Source organism: Mytilus trossulus, chromosome 11 (assembly GCF_036588685.1).
Source record: "Mytilus trossulus isolate FHL-02 chromosome 11, PNRI_Mtr1.1.1.hap1, whole genome shotgun sequence".
Taxonomy (NCBI): domain Eukaryota; kingdom Metazoa; phylum Mollusca; class Bivalvia; order Mytilida; family Mytilidae; genus Mytilus; species Mytilus trossulus.
In genome coordinates this window covers 47,441,360-47,461,894 of record NC_086383.1, presented here as the reverse complement: position 1 = coordinate 47,461,894, position 20,535 = coordinate 47,441,360, and the positions used below count along the sequence as shown (strand labels likewise).

At 30.9% G+C, this 20,535-nt stretch overlaps 1 protein-coding gene across 3 annotated transcripts in view; it reads left to right on the top strand.

The window, feature by feature from the left end:
* The window catches only part of LOC134691228 (putative extracellular sulfatase Sulf-1 homolog), a 51,809-nt gene extending 31,671 nt beyond the window's left edge, over positions 1-20,138 (top strand). For 2 of the 3 annotated variants that reach the window (XM_063551591.1, XM_063551592.1), the window contains exons 9-20: positions 123-251; positions 761-826; positions 1,493-1,652; positions 6,195-6,378; positions 6,801-6,875; positions 8,631-8,782; positions 9,148-9,287; positions 10,163-10,320; positions 12,239-12,364; positions 12,910-13,052; positions 16,276-16,390; positions 17,346-20,138. In XM_063551591.1, the coding sequence (XP_063407661.1) occupies positions 123-251; positions 761-826; positions 1,493-1,652; positions 6,195-6,378; positions 6,801-6,875; positions 8,631-8,782; positions 9,148-9,287; positions 10,163-10,320; positions 12,239-12,364; positions 12,910-13,052; positions 16,276-16,390; positions 17,346-17,413 (1,516 nt within the window). In that variant the 3' untranslated portion in view covers positions 17,414-20,138. The remainder of the gene's footprint in view (positions 1-122; positions 252-760; positions 827-1,492; positions 1,653-6,194; positions 6,379-6,800; positions 6,876-8,630; positions 8,783-9,147; positions 9,288-10,162; positions 10,321-12,238; positions 12,365-12,909; positions 13,053-16,275; positions 16,391-17,345) is intronic. The other variant, XM_063551593.1, reaches the window with a different exon arrangement.
* The last annotated feature ends 397 nt before the right edge of the window (positions 20,139-20,535 follow it).

The window sequence follows — 20,535 nt, the reverse complement described above, 5'->3', positions numbered from 1 at the left end:
TTTTACAAAAGAAAGCAGCCTCACTTTGAGATTTGTTATTGTTATTTTGATATAAGCCAAGGCCTTTCAGCTTGGTATATTTAATTGCTTGTTATGCTAATTTTAACTTTTTATGATTACAGAATATCTAATATGGTTTTGAATATAGATATAGCAGCAACAATCTTAGATATAGCTGGGTTAGAAATACCAGACCATTTTGATGGAAAATCAATTATGAGACTGATCAAAGCTTACAGGGATCCTCAAAAGTAAGTAACATTTCAGAGATTATAGTATCTACAACCATTTAACATTTGTAACAAATTCTACTTCCATTTTAACATATGATTGTCAATGAGACAACTGTCCATCAAATAAGTAGAAAATAAGCAACAAAATCTAACATAGTTAAAAAGACACCTATGGGAATCTATGAAAGACCCATGAAATGCAAAAGGTGGAGCATATTAAAAGGTACAAATATATGCCTCATAAATATGACATGTGACAAGTAAACCATGTTGCTTGTTCATGGTCTTTAGCTATTAAAACATACCAATACCATATATTCATTGACTATTCTTTATTAACATTTAACACTGTTACCATTCATACAGATTCTGTTAATATTGGATATTGATATGTCTCAATTTATTCTTGTAAAAACTCATGAATGTATCATGTACAGTATATGTGAAAATATATCATACATATAAGGTAAACAAAATAAAATAAGTACTATTGTTTTTGTTTGACGTATTGCTATTTTGTATTTTAGTGTTGACAGTAAAGGGTTTGTAAAGACGAGGAAGCCATGGGGTGATACAGTCCTGTTAGAAAGAGGGTCAGTGCTCTCTATTGTTTGTTGCTAGGTGCTTTTGATGAATTGATTAAAAAAGTTTTCTTCCAAAAAATTTTAATTTTAATTATTGGATTGCCAGTACTAAAGTTTTTCAATGTGTAATATCAGTGGTTTGAGTTTCAAATTATACTGTGAAAATAACAATTCTGTTTATAGTATCATATGCTGGAAGATCTTTTAAATTTTGAATTTATTTATTAACACAACATTTGTATTTTGATATATACTGCAGCTGTGCTATTTGAGCAGTCAAATTGCATTGACTGTATATTCATATGTCATTTACAGTCCATGACCGATATCACCTTGTTTATGACGTTGACAATGGGTTTCCGTAGAGTTTTATTTATGTCGTCAATAAAACATACAAGTTCGCGGAAATTTAACGTCGTCCGCTTCAAATTAAGAAAAGATGTTTTTTACCCAAAATTCTTCATTTAGAACGTTTTTAGTTTTTAAGAGTTGCAGTATATAATGAATAACCATACATTGTCTCGAAATATCAATTTGTTATTTGTACTCGGCTCGAAACAGGTAAAATGCTTGGAACAGCCTTGCTTTCTACCTGTTTCTAAGCCTTGTACAAAAAACATTAATATTTCAGGACAATGTATGGTTATTCTATATATATAATAAATGTATTTCCAGCAAAATAACAGGGAAGAGATATAAAGATATGATGAGAGAACAGAAGAGAACATTTTTGGAAAATCCAGAAACCCGTTTGTTATATGCTACACCTAAACAGAAACGCATATACAAAGAGTGTGCTAAACCAGAAAACCAACCTCCATGTAAAGTAGATCAGGTGCAGAATATTGTGTGATCAATTGGACATTCTAATGCAATTTTTATGCAACATTTTTTTTCATTGGCTAAAAGTTGCCGTCAAATCTACAGTTGACCAGGCGTAACTAAGGAGGGGGCCTGCCATTTTGAATTAATGAAGCAACAAATGTTCGAATACTGCTATATAATCGAAAATAGAACAACACCTATTTTGAATTCGTCGTTTTTAACGTAATTTTATCTGAATTTGAATTGTACAGGCAACGTAATAAACTCCAGCTTGTAAGTTTTCATTAGTATGACGTCACGTTTACCCATGATGTCTTTGCGCCAAAACTATTCATAATGTTTCAGGGATTTTTTTTTATTTGTCAAATTTAGACAATTTATCAAGTTTAATCGTATTAAAACTGCATTTGCGACCGTCAAATCTACAATTGACGGTGGCAACTCTTCAACTACTGTGGTTCTGTTTTTCCTTAAATATATGACAAGAACACTTTAAACATTTGGTGTGTCTAAAGCTCTGAATACCTTCATCATGAACACTTAAATTGAAATATTTAAAAGCCGGTGTTGTATATAAACCATGAGTATCATTTAATTAGTTTCTTATTTAAATATTGCAGGGTATTTTGCCCTGTAAAATCTTTAGTTTTTAGGAAAGAAATCCCTAAGTTAACCAAGACTGTTTTTCAAAGAATAAGATAAAACAAATGTTAATTGTCACTTTTAAAGAACATTTTTTGTGTTTGTATAAAGCAGTTTAATATTATTAAATTATGGAAAGAATAATTATCAAAAAAGGATCCCTAAGAAACAAAGGAGGTAGTTAAACAGTGTACACTAGGCGAACTATGAAGAGAACTTTGCAGTCCTACATTCTTGGAGAATGAATTCAGCACAAACCATTTATATTTTGTGTGTGTTGAGTGGGTGTTGTTCTCAGGACAATCATTTGTTTAACATTGATAAAAAGAAGGATTTTTTTCCAATTATATGCAGGAATTTTTTTTTAATCTGAATTTTGTAACTTATAACAATTTATTACAATTTATTTTTTTAATGTCTCAAAGCATACCCCCAAAAGATGAATGCCTTTATAAATACTTGAAAATCTAATTATTGATATCTGATGTCTCTATTGTCAAAGGAAATAAGTTAACTTAATCAATGTGAGGTCAATAGATAACAAATAAGATATGAATTCACTGTTTGTCAACATCTAATATTGATGCAGATAGATAAATAAAACAAGTCTTCTGCTTTTACATACCAGGTTGACGAAACAAGATGCTTTTTGAAATTGGAAAACATGTTGTTCTGCGACCAGCTAGTGACTTGGATGGCTCTAATCTTAAATGAGTTGAACAGTTTTGTTGGTATCAACGACTTCAACTTATTGAGGTTTGACTGTACTTTGAATATTAAGGACAAATATACCTAAATTTTTTGGTCACAATTTCTCCAGTACTATTTAACAGGAGGATTTTCTATTTAGTCAGCATGTTGGCAGTGATGTAATGTGTTAAGCACTCTTACAATCTATCTGATACCTACTTCCTATTTCCCATACTTTAGATAACAAGTGGGGGTATGCTAAGCACAACAAACTCAAAATTCTTGTCTATCTTCCACACTATCTATAGACAGTTCACTTTTTGCCTTGATATCTATTTGTTAAACTGTGTTTTGACTGTAAGTGTTGCTCTCCACCTAATAAAAATGTTCAACTGTCAGAAATTTACACAAACTGCTGTTGAAAACAAGTTGTCAAGTTGAGAAAGTTCAATGCTATATAATAAAGCATATATACAATCCTATTAGACTTAAACTCCACTTTAATATTATTATGAATATGAATGTCAGAATGTCTTTGCAAAGGATGACTGTCATTTGAAAGGTGATAGGTTGTAATTTTTGAATTGGTAGAAAAATGTCCAAAATTAGGTTTTTTTATACGACCGCAAATTTTGAAAAAATTTTCGTCGTATATTGCTATCACGTTGGCGTCGGCGTCGTCGTCGTCGTCCGAATACTTTTAGTTTTCGCACTCTAACTTTAGTAAAAGTGAATAGAAATCTTTGAAATTTAAACACAAGGTTTATGACCACAAAATGAAGGTTGGTATTGATTTTGGGAGTTTTGGTCCCAACATTTTAGGAATTAGGGGCCAAAAAGGGCCCAAATAAGCATTTTCTTGGTTTTCGCACTATAACTTTAGTTTAAGTAAATAGAAATCTATGAAATTTTGACACAAGGTTTATGACCACCAAAGAAAGGTTGGGATTGATTTTGGGAGTTTTGGTTTCAACAGTTTAGGAATTAGGGGCCATAAAAGGGCCGAAATAAGCATTATTCTTGGTTTTTGCACAATAACTTTAGTTTAAGTAAATAGAAATCAATGAAATTTAAACACAATGTTTATGACCACAAAAGGAAGATTGGTATTTATTTTGGGAGTGTCGGTCCCAACAGTTTAGGAATAAGGGGCCAAAAAGGGACCCAAATAAGCATTTTTCTTGGTTTTCACACCATAACGTTAGTATAAGTAAATAGAAATCTATGAAATTTAAACACAAGGTTTATGACCATAAAAGGAAGGTTGGTAATGATTTTGGGAGTTTTGGTCCCAACAGTTTAGGAATAAGGGGCCCAAAGGGTCCAAATTAAACTTTGTTTGATTTCATCAAAATTGAATAATTGGGGTTCTTTGATATGCCGAATCTAACTGTGTATGTAGATTTTTAACTTTTGGTCCTGTTTTCAGATTGGTCTACATTAAGGTCCAAAGGGTCCAAAATTAAACTTCGTTTGATTTTGACAAAAAATTAATCGGTTGGGTTCTTTGATATGCTGAATCTAAAAATGTACTTAGATTCTTGATTATCGGCCCAGTTTTCAAGTTGGTCCAAATCGGGGTCCAAAATTAAACTTTGTGTGATTTCATCAAAAATTGAATAAATGGGGTTCTTTGATATGCCAAATCTAACTGTGTATGTAGATTCCTCATTTTTGGTCTTGTTTTCAAATTGGTCTACATTAAAGTCCAAAGGGTCCAAAATTAAACTAAGTTTGATTTTAACAAAAATTGAAATCTTGGGGTTCTTTGATATGCTGAATCCAAACATGTACTTAGATTTTTGATTCTGGGCCCACTTTTCAAGTTGGTCCAAATCAGGATCTAAAATTATTATATTAAGTTTTGTGCAATAGCAAGTCTTTTCAATTGCACAGTATTGCGCAATGGCAAGAAATATCTTATTGCAAAATATTGTGAAATAGCAATTTTGTTTTTAATTAGAGTTATCTTTCTTTGTCCAGAATAGTAAGCAAGAAATATCTAATTGTAAGATTTTTTTTTATTTGGAGTTATCTTTCTTTGTACAGAATCAACTTAAATCTTTGTTATATATACAATATACAATTTATATTCACTTTTTACTACCAACTGATAAATTAAAATAATCTTTACCATTCAGTGATAACAAGCAGTTTTTTTACATCTTAATATTTTATGATGTATTTAAATGAGTAGTAATTGTTGCAAACTCCATTAGAAATTTTAATTGAGATTAGTTTTGGAATAAGGGAAAGGGGGATGTGAATTAAAAAAATTGGGTTCAATTTTCTCATTTGAAATTTCATAAATAAAAAGAAAATTTCTTCAAACATTTTTTTGAGAGGAATAATATTCAACAGCATAGTGAATTGCTCTAAGAGAAAACAAAAATTTTAATTTCATTAGAACACATTCATTCTGTGTCAGAAACCTATGCTGTGTCAACTATTTAATCACAATCCAAATTTAGAGCTGAATCCAGCTTGAATGTTGTGTCCATACTTGCCCCAACCGTTCAGGGTTCAACCTCTGCGGTCGTATAAAGCTACGCCCTGCGGAGCATCTGGTTATTTATTCTTTAGAATGATGTTTTTCTATTCAAGCTTTCTTTAGATTAATATCTGAAATACATAGTGAAATATAATCATAACTTAAATATGTTCTCTTGTAGTATTAAAGGGAGATAGATTCAAAAGATCATTTTAAAAAACTTATGGAAACTTACAGGCAATGTATGTAATTTCACATATATATTTTACTGAATTTTACCTGTTTATTTCCAACTGATGTCGGATTGTAATGAATGTAAAGACTTTTTAAAAGAAAAACTATGAAAGCTTAGTTGATATTTTTATAGCTATTAACAAATTACTACCTTTCAGCAGCTGTAAATTGAAAATTACAATAAAACTCTGTATACAAATTCAGCAAATTATTTTCATGTTTAACAATAATGCAACCCTTACCATTTTCATATAATCAATAAGGTTGTTTTAAAGTCTAACAGGACAATAAGTATGTTTATTTATATCACCTTGCACGTTCACCACTTGACAGTTAGTTTTAATTTCTAACAGTTTGGTTTGATAAAACAAATTGCTATTTGGTCAGAATTTTAATAAACTACAAAAGGTGAAGAGCAACACTTACTGTCAAATCACAGTATAATGTAAAGCAAAATATATAAATTAATTATTAAATTTCATTTTTGTTATTCAGAAATATCAGTGTATACAAGACCCAAAGAGAAAGCTTCCTCGTTTGATGAAGTGTCGTCCAGGGGATGAAACAAAAGATCTGATGCAGAACGACAATGGACCACCTTGTCATTGTAAAAAAAGGAGGAAAAGAAGGAGAATAGCCCGTCTGCAAAGAAAATACCTTCAAACACAGATGAAAACCAGTAAGTAAAATAGTTGCTAGATCAGGTAATACCTATTTCATAAACAGGGTTTTTTGTTTTTTTAGATTTGTATTGATTTATATAAGGAATTATTCAACCTTACTATGCATGGTCCTTCTGAAACTTTGTATTATTGTTATACCCAGCAATAGCAGAGGGGGCATTAAGTTTTACCCTTGTTATTGCCCTTTGATCATAGCTTTTAACTTTTTTTTTCCTTTTACCCATCATCTTGAAAACTATTGTAGATAAATAGAAACTTTAAAAGGGAACAATTATCAAAATCCTCGGGATTTTGAGAATGAATCCACAGTATAGCAAATTTATAAGTTGTGCAGACGAATGAATCAAATTAATTTAGTTATATTTTCTATAAATTCAAAGCCAGTGTAAATAATTTCTCTGTATTTTGTATATTTCAGGTAATTTAAGGTCGAGCATTAAGAGAAAGAAAAGATCGTACATCAACTCTGTAGATGAGAACAGTGTTCCTCCAGGTACAGTATTTATTTGAGTTGTCACATTGTAGGCGTCATCATCATCTAAAGACAGCTGGTTTTCAGACAATAACTTTAGTATAATTGTTTGGATCTCTATAACATTGCAGCACAAGGTTCCAGTATGCAAAAGCATGGTTTAGAAGATTTTTGAAGGGTTTGACCCAATCTGCATAGCAACTTAAGACCAAAAAGATGCCAAAAATGTAAGATTTTCGGATTTTCAGACAAGAACTTGAGCATAAGTCTATTGGTCTTTATGAAATCAGGGCTCTTTATGACCTGTTTTATGATGGTGCACCGCCATGGTTTAAAAATCTTCCACCATCGTTTAAAAATCTTAGACCATCATCAAATGATCCCTGCCATTGTTAAATTATCTTCCTCCACCTTCAAATGATCCCTGCCATCTTTAAATTATCTTCCACCATTGTCAAAGTTTGTTTTCATTTCGCTAGCTTGTCAGCATTTTTGTTAGCAATTATAATCAATTAGATAACTCTAATTGTATTATAATATTAAATACAAGATTAAAAGTAAATACATGAATTTAACTGCAACTTGATTATATGAAGAAATTTCGTATCGTGATTCCAAATTCATTTCGTAGTTTACAATCAAATTAATATATCTGGTTCACATTCAGAATCGAAAGATGCATGTGGCATAGTCTATTCCATGTACTATGAAATTTACAATTTAAAGTCATTAAAACTATTTAAGTTGTAAACGTGTGCCCTCCAGATCAACACTGATACAAAACTTCCTATTGTTGATGTTGCAAATCATTGATACCAGTTCATGACTTCTGAATTTGACAGTGAAAAATATCCCTGATTTTCAAGTACTAAAAAAATACCAAAAACTTGGGAAACTTACGGACCGCTTATGGTCGGTCTTGACCAAGGGGAAACCAAGCAGGCTTGATAGTGGCATTGTTACAAATGACAATTAATAAAATATTGGTAATTCTATAATGAAATAAATATGTTAGGCACTATATCAGTTTGTTTATCATTCCTTCCATAGAAATGGAAGAATGAAATGCTTACGATTACGCCACACCGTAAATGTGGGTTTTTATCATTTTGGATACTGCTACTTTAACCTTCATTAACATTTTTATGATAGATTTGTTGTAGCAAAATATATAACTTATGGAAATAAAATTGAGAATGGAAATGGGGAATATGTCAAAGAGACAATAACCTGACCAAAGAGCAGATAATAGTTGAAAGAAACCAATTAGTGAAATTTTCACACCCAGAGGTGGGCTTCAGCTGGCCTTAAATAAAATTGTGTACTAGTTCATTGAAAATATATGTCTTACTAAACCTCAAAACATATAAATGAACTAAAATTAAAAAGACAGAAGACTAACACATTCCAGAGGCTCGTGACTTGGGACAGGTGCAATCATGTGGCAGGGTTAAACATGGTTGGTGAGATCGAAACCCTCCCCTATACCTTTGCCCAATACAGAATAAACAAACACAAAGTAAAACTCAATTTAAAAGAAATCAGAGTCTGATTTCAGAATAGGTAACAAAAGAAAATAACCAAATGACAATGATATATAACAAAGGACTTCTAGTAGTTAATGATATGCCAGAGTTGTTAGGAGTAGGGTAATCAATTTTAATGATGAAAACAATTAATTTTTATAAGGCTGCATTTAAAAAAAATCAGAAGTATCATACATTAAATAAGTGGACACTGTGATCATTATTGTCATAAATATCTTCTTACTTGTAGTTTCACCAATAGACAGAAGATGTCGTGTGTTACAAAACAACACTGTTTCGTGTGATCAGATTTTGTATCAGAATGCTGACGCCTGGAAAAACCACAAAGACCAACTTGATGATATGATCCAAGAATATCGTAAAATGTTAGAGGATTTGAGGGTAAAATATTCATCATTTGAAAACTTTTCTTGTGTAGGCCATAAGCTTTTGACATCACTTGTTGTCCATAAACTTTTCCAAAGATCTTTTTATGATAACTTCTGAACAAATTTGAATTAACTCTTACATGATTGATCTTAAGGTACGTAGATTCAAGTTTGTATATCAGGTGAAAGGTCTGCTTTAAGATAGTTTATCATCCACTTATAACTAATAACACATTTTATTTTTGACATTCAAAAAATATATGCCAAGTTATGATTTTGATCCATATGTTGCATCTGAATAAAGACGAAAATGTGATTGTGAATGCTGGCATGGTTTCCAAAGGACATATTGACATTAACTTGTTTCTTTTTCTTCAGAAATACAGAAGGCATCTTAAAAAGGAAAAGCCAAGAGAGACATTTTTATCGCAGTTTGAAAAAAGTGATGAGTTTTTAGATACTGTTGGTTTGCCTGGCACATCACCAGCCTGTAAATGTGATACCAATCAGACAAATTTGTGAGTTTATTTTTTGTAACTTCATATATTTAGTTTGGCCTAGTATACAATCCGTTTCCTTATCTGTTCATTTTTATGTCAGCAACATGCAGGACAACAACTCAAAAACTTTAAAACCAATATTCTTGAGGCTGTAATGAATTGTTTATATCTATTGAAATAAGCTCCCTTTCAATTTTTATAAATTTTATATTTTATGTTTGTGTGATATGAAATTTTATTCAAGAAAAACAGGGGGTTTACCAGTTTTCTGGTTATAAATCACAAATGCTTTGAAAAATGTTCATGAAATTTTGTTGAATTAATTATATTTATTGTTCGGTTTCATTTTCTAAAATTTCTGATTTTACATTTGGAAGTTTTGGAACTTTATTCATAAAAAAGGGTGATTTACCTGTTTTTGGACAATAACTCAAAAATCCTTTCAGCATTTATCATGAAACTTTTGGTTCCTGGTTTATATTTATTGATAAGCTCCCTTTATTAAATTTTTTATTAAATTTCTGAAATGACATAGAGGAATTATTGATCATTGTTGTTGAACAGAGCACGAATGACATAGAGGAATTATTGATCATTGTTGTTGAACAGAGCACGAATGACATAGAGGAATTATTGATCATTGTTGTTGAACAGAGCACGAATGACATAGAGGAATTATTGATCATTGTTGTTGAACAGAGCACGAATGACATAGAGGAATTATTGATCATTGTTGTTGAACAGAGCACGAATGACATAGAGGAATTATTGATCATTGTTGTTGAACAGAGCACGAATGGCGCAGTTCTTTATTTTTGAAACGTTGCAAATCACTAATGTCACCTTTGATAAATTTCATAAATGAATGACAAATGTTTTATTTAATTTTACAGTAATGCACGAAAGGAAGCCATAAAAGAAGCAAGAAAAGAAAGAAGGAAAAGAAAAAAGAAAAACAAGAATAAGAAGAGAAAAAGAGATTGTAACCAAAATGATTTGAAATGTACTATACATAATAATGATCAGTGGAAAACCCCTCCTCTCTGGAATTGTAAGTTAACATGTACAATACATAATAATGATCAGTGGAAAACACCTCCTCTCTGGAATTGTAAGTTAACATGTACAATACATAATAATGATCAGTTGAAAACACCTCCTCTCTGGAATTGTAAGTTAACATGTACAATACATAATAATGATCAGTGGAAAACACCTCCTCTCTGGAATTGTAAGTTAACATGTACAATACATAATAATGATCAGTGGAAAACACCTCCTCTCTGGAATTGTAAGTTAACATGTACAATACATAATAATGATCAGTGGAAAACACCTCCTCTCTGGAATTGTAAGTTAACATGTACAATACATAATAATGATCAGTGGAAAACCCCTCCTCGCTGGAATTGTAAGTTAACATGTACAATACATAATAATGATCAGTGGAAAACACCTCCTCTCTGGAATTGTAAGTTAACATGTACAATACATAATAATGATCAGTGGAAAACACCTCCTCTCTGGAATTGTAAGTTAACTTCCTGACGCAGATTGGTGGTTATATCAGGGCACTCTAATATCTTGATTCTCATAATTTGTAGAAGGTTTGAAGTATAAAAATAGTTCGTAAAAGACATATTTGAATTAATATGGGACTTGCCTATGCCAGAATGACATGCAATGATTTACTACTGTGAAAATGTGCCCTATTTAATAAAAAAAAGAAGAAGCAAGGTGAATTTTAAAGGTTGAAGAACATATGAAAAATCAAAAACAAAACTATAAGATAAATATGATGTCTGCTGGTTTTATGATACACACACAGTAAAGTATAAAGAAATGAAATAAAATACAAATATAGCAGCCAGCTAATGTAAGAAAAATAATTTTTATGAATGGTATTTTTTTGTGAATTTTAGTTATTGTGATATTGTAACATTACAATTGCATGGTAAGGTCGTCTCAAGGATATAAATAGTAGGATATGTGAGGTCAATGCAACAGCAAATCAATAACACAAAACACCAAAACTCATCTACAGGAGTATTTTCTCTGTCTTATTTCAAATACAAATGATTGAGAAAAGGTAAACACTACTCTTTTATATATTCAAAATACAGTATGCAAATTTCTTTAAAGCACAAATGCTGGAGTTATCAATAAATCACTAATAATTAAATAGTTTGGATTTCCTACCGATATTGCCCATCTTTGCCCATTTACAGCAATTATATTTTTTATAGAAAGAATATCATTTGTGAAAATTTGACTTATAAAATCAGTTTTGAGAAATTTAATGGCATTGCATGGTTATATATCATTTTCAGTCTTTGAGAGTGTTGCACAACGGCATAGCTGCTAGCTTCATATTACTGCTGTTTATTTGATTTTTAGTAGTGACTAATGGAGTAATATTTAATAAGTTGAGTGTATTCTAATGTGTATGCCCAGAACAATTCTCATGAGCAAAGAAAAGATAAGATCAACTATAAGTTCTGTGCTTATTTCAAAATCTGAATACAATCAAATTTAGAGTCTGGAGAAACAGATGACTGTGAAAGGCAATTATTGATTCAAAGGAGATAATTTCTTTTCTTCTGAAATCTTTCTTTTTCATTTTCTTACTAACAAGTAATTGGAAATGCAGATTTTGCTCTGATTGAATAACATGCATGCCAGCATGCCAACACACTGATTTCGTATTTAAAGGGCTTCAGATATGTTAAAAATAATACATCCTCATGATATATGATTCCTCATCTTTTGAAGCATTTTTAAACCTGTTTACTTATGAAATATGTTTTGCTTTAAGCATTTTTTCATGACAGTATGATGCATACATAGATTTGTATTTAATTAACATTTGTTTCCTTTTAGAAAATTGTGTTCTAAATACAAGTCCACTGCTTTGCAGACTTAGTATATTGCAGCATGTGTTGTCACTACTATTTTATTTTTTATGATAGCAAGTTATTGGAATCTCCAATCTGGAGAAAAATTGAGACGTCGTGATCATCCTGCCTGCAAGAGAGATAATATGGATTGTTCTATAATGGACAACTCTCATTGGAAAACACAACCGTACTGGACTAGTAAGTCAACATTTAGAATAATAAAGGAAACATATGAATAAAATTGTCAAGGGAGAATTGCATGTACTCACAAGCTTTCCCACATTAAATAAATGAAATGCCAAAAATTAGTCAAATCCTGTGCTTGCTTTTAAATCAGCTATTTTCATTGTGGCAATGTCCATGTTATGTACATCTTATATATGCTTTTATTGCTTGTTTTCAATTTGGATATGTCACATCTAGTCATATATTGTCACAATCGTTTTCAAAATATTTAATCTCACCTTTATGACAACCTGGATTCCTCCTATTAATCTTTGACTCCTCTTTGTTGCCCTGTTATACCACTGTAAATTCAGAAACTATTGCGAGATTTTTATTATTGCGAAAAATGCGTTGTAAAAGCTATAATTTAAACTTGCATTTTGAAATATATTATATGAATTAAACAAAATCATCAAAAAACATAAAAATGAAAATCGCATTTAAGTCTAAAATGACAAAAACGCAATAATAAATGAATTTACAGTATACTAAATGGTGAAGTAATCTTTATATTTCAGATGGACCATTCTGTTTCTGCTCAAACTCCAACAACAATACATACTGGTGTTTACGCACAATTAATAGTACGCATGACTTGTTGTACTGTGAATTCATCAATAATTTTATCAGTTATTATGACCTCACAGAAGATCCCTTTCAGGTAAGGTCTAAAAATGATTAAACAAAGACTGTTTTATTAAAAAAAAATTATACCAATTAAGGGGGCTCCTGGGTACAAATCAATTTTTTCTTCTAATATAGGATTTTGCTTTATTTTTTTATAAATGAACTTTATCATATACTTTAAAGAAAAATGAAATAAAAAAAATGGGGTCACTGTTCATTTAAGCTCACAATCTGCCTCCCGAAGAAGCATACATTTTTGTTAATGTCCTCTTTTTCTGTTGAACTAATAGGAGAAATAATGGTAATACACAATGTATCGAAATAAAAAAATAACCTAATTACAGAAATCACTTAAATTTTACAATTATTTAGTTTATGTATAGCTTATTTGAAAACAATAACAAAAAATATAGGTCACCGATGAGTAAAAAAAAGATATTTCAAATTTTTTTGGCATTTTTGCACCGAAGGGAGATAATTTGGAGCTTTTTCAATGATACAAACATTTTAAAAGTCATCTGGGGCCAAACCGAATCGATTTATAAACCCTACCTATGATAGACGAGGGGCGTTATGTTTTCTGGTCTGTGCCTCTGTTCCTTCGTTCGTTCGTCCGTCTGTGCGTCCATCTGTGCGTCCCGCTTCAGGTTAAAGTTTTTGGTCGAGGTAGTTTTTGATGAAGTTGAAGTCCAATCAATTTGAAACTCAGTACACATGTTCCCCATGATATGATCTTTCTAAATTTAATGCCAAATTATAGTTTTGACCCCAATTACATGGTCCACTGAACATAGAAAATGATAGTGCGAAGTTCAGGTTAAAGTTTTTGGTCAAGGTAGTTTTTGATGAAGTTGAAGTCCAATCAATTTGAAACTCAGTACACATGTTCCCCATGACATGATTTTTCTAATTTTAATTCCAAATTAAAGTTCTGACCTCAATTTTCACGGTCCACTGAACACAGAAAAGGATAGTGCGAGTGGGGCATCCGTGTACTATGGACACATTCTTGTTTTGGTTGATTTTTGTACCATGACATAAAGTAATAACTAATAGTGTAATAAATAAAAGTTGTAATGAAAAAATAAAGGTTTAGTTTTTGCTGAAATTTTTGTACCCACGAGCCACCTTAAAGATATTAATTTAAACTTTATATCTATTGATGGAAAGAAACAGAAAACCAGATCTAACATTAGAATACCAGGATAAATGTGTATGTTTTCAAATTGTGGTTTACAACTGAAGCTCAAAGTTATAGTAAAATGTTAAGATAAAATACTAAATTCTACATCAAGTACAAGCTCCTTTACATTTTTTTCTTCATTTTTAGCTCACCTGGCCCAAAGGGCCAAGTGAGCTTTTCTCATCACTTGGCGTCCTGCGTCCGTCGTCCATCGTCCGTCGTCGTCCTGCGTCCGGCGTTAACTTTTACAAAAATCTTCTCATCTGAAACTACTGGGCCAAATTTAACCAAACTTGGCCACAATCATTATTGGGGTATCTAGTTCAAAAATTGTGTCCAGTGACCCTGCCAACCAACCAAGATGGCCGCCATGGCTAAAAATAGAACATAGGGGTAAAATGCAGTTTTTGGCTTATAACTCAAAAACCAAAGCATTTAGAGCAATCTGACATGGGATAAAATTGTTTATCAGGTTAAGATATATCTGCCCTGAAATTTTAAGATGAATCTAACATTCCGTTGTTAGGTTGCTGCCCCTGAATTGGTAATTTTAAGGAAATTTTGTTGTTTTTGGTTATTATCTTGAATATTATTGTAGATAGAGATAAACTGTAACAGCAATGATGTTCAGCAAAGTAAGATCTACAAATAAGTCAACATGACCAAAATGGTCAGTTGACTACTTTAGGAGTTATTGCCCTTTATAGCCAATTTTTAACCATTTTTCGTAAATCTTAGTAATCTTTTAGAAAACTCTTCTCCTCTGAAACTACTGGGCCAAATTAATTGAAACTTGGCCACAATCATCATTGGGGTATCTAGTTTGAAAATTGTGTCCGATGACCTGGCCAACCAACCAAGATGGCCACCACGTCTAAAAATAGAACATAGGGGTAAAATGCAGTTTTTGGCTTATAACTCAAAAACCAAAGCATTAAGAGAAAATCTGACATGAAGTAAAATTGTTGATCAGGTCAAGATCTATCTGCCCTGGAATTTTCAGATGAATTGGATTATCGGTTGTTAGGTTGCTGCCCATGAATTGGTAATTTTGAGGAAATTTTGCTTTTTTTTTGTTATTATCTTGAATATTATTATAGATAGTGATAAACTGTAAACAGCAATAATGTACAGCAAAGTAAGAACTAAAAATAAGTCAACATGACCAAAATAGTCAATTGACCCTCTAAGGAGTTATTGCCCTTCATAGTAAATTTTTAATAATTTTCACAAAATTTGTAGATTTTCACTAACATTTTCCACAGAAACTACTGTTATAGATAGAGATAATTGTAAGCAGCAAAAATGTTTAGTAAAGTAAGATCTACAAACACATCACCATCACCAAAACACAATTTTGTCATGAATCCATCTGTGTACAATGTTTAATATTAACATAGACCAAGGTGAGGGACACAGGCTCTTTAGAGCCTCTAGTTTTTTTCACTGAGAAAAGTTTTGTCTTTGCTGAGACTAATATTACAGATTTTTAAACAAATGTAAGCTTATCTAATAGCATAAAATATTTGAAATGAGCTTAATTGCAGAGAGTAGAGAAGCTTGATACACAACAACAGCAATATTTTACATTGAGAGGGTTACACAGTTAATAACTTTTCTACCCTGAGACTCTCATCACAGAATAGCATATACAAAAAGTGTAGAAAAACAAATATGCAAAATTATACAATACTGTATGTGTATGTTTCATTAAACTTAACTGTATTTTGATTGCACGAATTGGCTAAAAGCAATCTTGTGACATTCTGAAATAAACCAACATTCAAGATGACATGAGCTTCCACCATAAAGTGCACAGCTAAAAGAAAAAGTTGATAGAAGTCATTTTTTTATGCTTACAGAAAAGAAATGTAATTAAAAGTATTGAATGCTTCTTTTAGTATTTTTTTATAGGGCTGTAAAAGTATTGACTGTGTGCACATTTTTAGAATAAATTAGTGCTTCCGGGCTTCATAAATAATGTACTTAGTCAAAGCTTTTACACCCAAATGAATTAACAATAACACCTATAGTGGTTAATCTATAAGAACTGTTTCTCTTTTTAAAATTCCAGTTAAAAAATGCCATACATGATGTTAATTATGGAGTGTTACAACAACTACATGAACAACTGAATGAGATTAGGAAATGTGACGGGTACAAACAGTGCTCCAAAGCTTCACAATCAAGTGAGTACCAGTTGTTAAAACTATCTACTTTGTTCATTGAAAATCTTATTTATCAAAATATAGTTAAAGATGCATAACTTTTGAAAGGTAATAATGTTGTGTGTTTTTCATGTACTTCAAGATAATCTCATTATTTTTCTATATATATAAATTGTACTTCAAAGTTGTTGTTTTTTTGTATGAAGGTATAATATTTAAAAACCGAATGCAGAGCTATTGAAAAGTTTTCTTATTTGTTTTAATCTTTTTGGCAAACACAAATAAGATATAGTACTATAAATGCAATTAAACTATAGTCTGCAGTTTTAACATTATATTGTCTCTCTGAAAGGATGTTTTAAAGGACAGATATGTATCTGTGAAGCTCTTATATCACTTAAAATCAATACTGACATGGTCAAAATAATCAGCAGGTCAAGGTTCCATCAATGAAATTTTTTGAAAAATCAAACTAACTAGTATGGAGTTTTTGCCCCAGACATGACAATTTTTAGCATTTCCCAGTTTTGGCTAAGATTTCGATAAAACTAACGAAACTGACAATTAAAAAATTATCAACAAGTCAAATTACATAGATATATCCTATGAAATTTTCTGCTAATCCCTTTTGGAGTTATTGCCCCTTCAAATGTCATATTTTGCTGATTCCAAGTTTTTGTCTATTAGTGTTGAAAGTAATGTTTAACACCAATCAATCAATCACTGTAATATATATTGTTCTTACAATGTAATTATTGTCTAAAGTCTATGATTTTGCTATATAAATTTAAAAAAATTAATAGATAAGTTTAGAATTTAAATGGTAAAAAGAATTATCAATACTAGATCACTAAATCATCTTACAAATAAAGCAAAAATACTGATTTCAATGAAAATAAAATAAATGTGCATATTTGATATTTTGTTAGCAATCTCTTTTGTACAATATTTGATTGATTTGTTTTATTTGTTTCAGCCAAAGAACCTAAAAATACGAGACTATTGAGGAATGATTATGACTACAGTTATCTAGATAATACATGATAGTGGATTTATTTATATGGAATAATCATGAACAAACTTTGAGTGTCTCATAATGTTGTAGACTGTCCAACTTATTCTCAAGGTTAAAAAAACAAAACAGTTTCGGTTTTACAAAACATGGAGACTGGCACTTCATTCACAATAACAATGACAGACATAGTTTATGTATAAAATAAGGGTTTTGATTTCTGTACCTCTAATGTCTTAACTTGTTGTATTACACGGTACAAATTAACAATTTAAAATTTTGTTACCGTTGGTTTTTTTTAAAAATTTTCTCTGAAACTACTTGGCAAATTGTGATGCCTGCCAACCATCTACTCCAACATGGTTAGAAATAGAATGAAGGGTTAAAATGCAAGTTTTGTCTATTATCTTGAAAACTAGAGATAGAAGATATTTATATTCAGAATGTTAAAAAATATCTGCTGTATATTTCTGTTAGGTCAGCACATCCATTTCATACAAAATGCATGGACTATTGTCAATTTTTTCAAATGTGATTGTAATTTATGTACTCCTCATTACAGCATCTCTTTTGAAAGCAGGTTCAAACCCATTTTTCAATGATTCAGTAGGGATTCAAAACTTTATTTGATCATATTTGTGGACACATTCCCCATTTCCATTCTCAATTTTACAATCAAGCAATCAAGAAAACATCTCCAACATAAACACAAAATGGAAACTTTTACTGTTTCTGAATAATTGTAAGTGCAAAAACTATCAAAATAGGTGCAATTTGATCTAACTTATAGATTTTTAATCATATTTTGTACTAATGTTCAAATAAATAATTGCCTCGTTAATAAAATTCTAATTTATTTTAGTAATTTGATTTTGGAAATACTTTATATTGACAGCATCTTTCCTTACAGGTTGTCATAGACTATAAGTTCCCATGCCCAGTGGAAGAAATATTCAGTAATATTATTTATAATGGAACAAATATTACAGAATGTGTTCCTCATGGAATAAATTGTATAGAATATTTATATCACCAAGAACAGAAAATGTGGCATTGTTTATAACATGGAAACTTCTGTATAGGGGGAATAAATATATGTTGATACCATAGGTAACCTCTGTCAAACATAATTTGTAGATTTATTCTTAATTGGAGTTGTGTCTTCATTTTACTTATTTGTCTTTTATTCATAAACATTATAGTGATGTTAGATAGGAATTAACAAGCTTGCCAAGTATTTACCTAATATACTGTGATACTAGTAAAGTAATTGTGTACACATTGTCATCTTATTGTCATTTTATTGTCAAAATTTGTAATCATGTTAAAAATATGTCATCAATTAAAGGGGCATTAGCTATGATAAAGACATCAATTCAAAAATGATATGTATTTTTTTGCTCTAAACATAGCAGGCAGTTTGGATCACTTTGTCAAAATAAACTTCCAAAATAAGTCACAAAAAAAGTTTGTTTCCACTCCCCCACCTGGTCGGAAATAAGCCCAGGGTGGCCGGGTCAAAACTTATTTTGCAAAAAAAAATTGAAATTATTTTTATTCCAAAGAATTGTTTTCATTTTTGAAAAGTGATTGAAACTAAAAGGATTGATTATCTTAATAAATACACTCAAATTGAACACAGACAAATGATAAGTGGCCTCGACTGGACAAGTTAAACCACTCATGTGACCATATACTATGACATCCAGTTAAAAAAAAATATGCTTTCCTGGTCTGTTTACAAAGGGGAGGGGAAACGGACATTCTTTTAAATATGGCCTTATATTGCATTTGTCCTTTTGCGCCAATTACTGTTTTTCTGGGGTATCATTTGCGCCAAATTTTGTTTCCTAAATGTATCATTTGCGCCAATATTTGGAACTCATTTGCACCAATTTACCTTTTGCTGATTGTGTTTTAGCCACATATGCTGATGACACAGTGCTTTGTTCTCACAATGCATATGAGCTTTTTTATTATAAAAATTATTATGAACTGTTTTATGCATTTCAACCTTCAATGTTTGTGTTTTTGGACATAAAATAAAGTTACAAGCTACAATACATACATTAAATTGGGAAGTACCCATGCAGCAGCAGTAAGTAGAAGGTATGTTTCAAAAAAGGAAACATTTGCCGTGTTACATGTACAACATGCCGATTGTAATTCTCAATAAATTAGTACGGAAGTCATTTTTCTTCAAATTGGCACAATCATATGGTGCGTTTTTGGCGCAAAAGATACCATTAATTTTTTAACATGTGGCGTAAACGGTAAAACCTAGCATTTGGGTAAAAAAGTTGTGGGGCAAAAGGACACATTTTTGGCGCAAATGGATCACTCCCCTTTAATTTGAGTGAATGACCCAAAAAAGGAAATAAGCATTTTCAGTTATTAAAAAGAAATGAATATCAACATTAAAAGTGAAGCTGAGCCACTGAGAATTATTAATAGTAAAAACACCTTTCCACAAGCTTGTCTTGTATTGAAATTTATCTCTACATTGGGTCATAGACCATGGCCTTTCTTTCGTGGTCCTCTAAATTGTTTTAAATAAACACAAAATTATACATTACAGACAGTCTTTATATTGTTTATTGTGTGTTTTTTTGTAATTCTGATAGGTGTTTTAACATACGAGTTGAATCCTGGAATTTGACAGCTAATGCCTCTTTAACATCTTTCTTAACTTGTTTTAATGGTATAAATGTTTTTGTAGAAGTTTTAGCAAAATTAAATTTTTATATTGTTAAAATACATATTATTTTTCTTCAATAAAAAGTCGTTGTGATTTAGCTCATACAATGATAAACCCTACATAGCGCTACCCTAAACCTCTTTCTTGACACCAAATTTCACCTTCTATTTTTGGTTGGTTCATGTTTCTCAATCTTCAGTATTCTCTTTATAGTTTATCATCAAGCTCAAAATAGGATAGTGATCAGGTGACGTCAGCATTTGCTTACTTTGTAAAAGTTTTTAAGAAGGTAGTAGACCTGGATGCTTCATACTTTTTATACAGAATAATTCTATAAAAATATATATCTATAATACTAAAAAGATGAGGTCCAATTTGTCAGCCGTCATCACGTAAAATCGACGAATCAAAGAATTCAACTTTATATACAACTAATATAGTACAAAGGTGTAGATT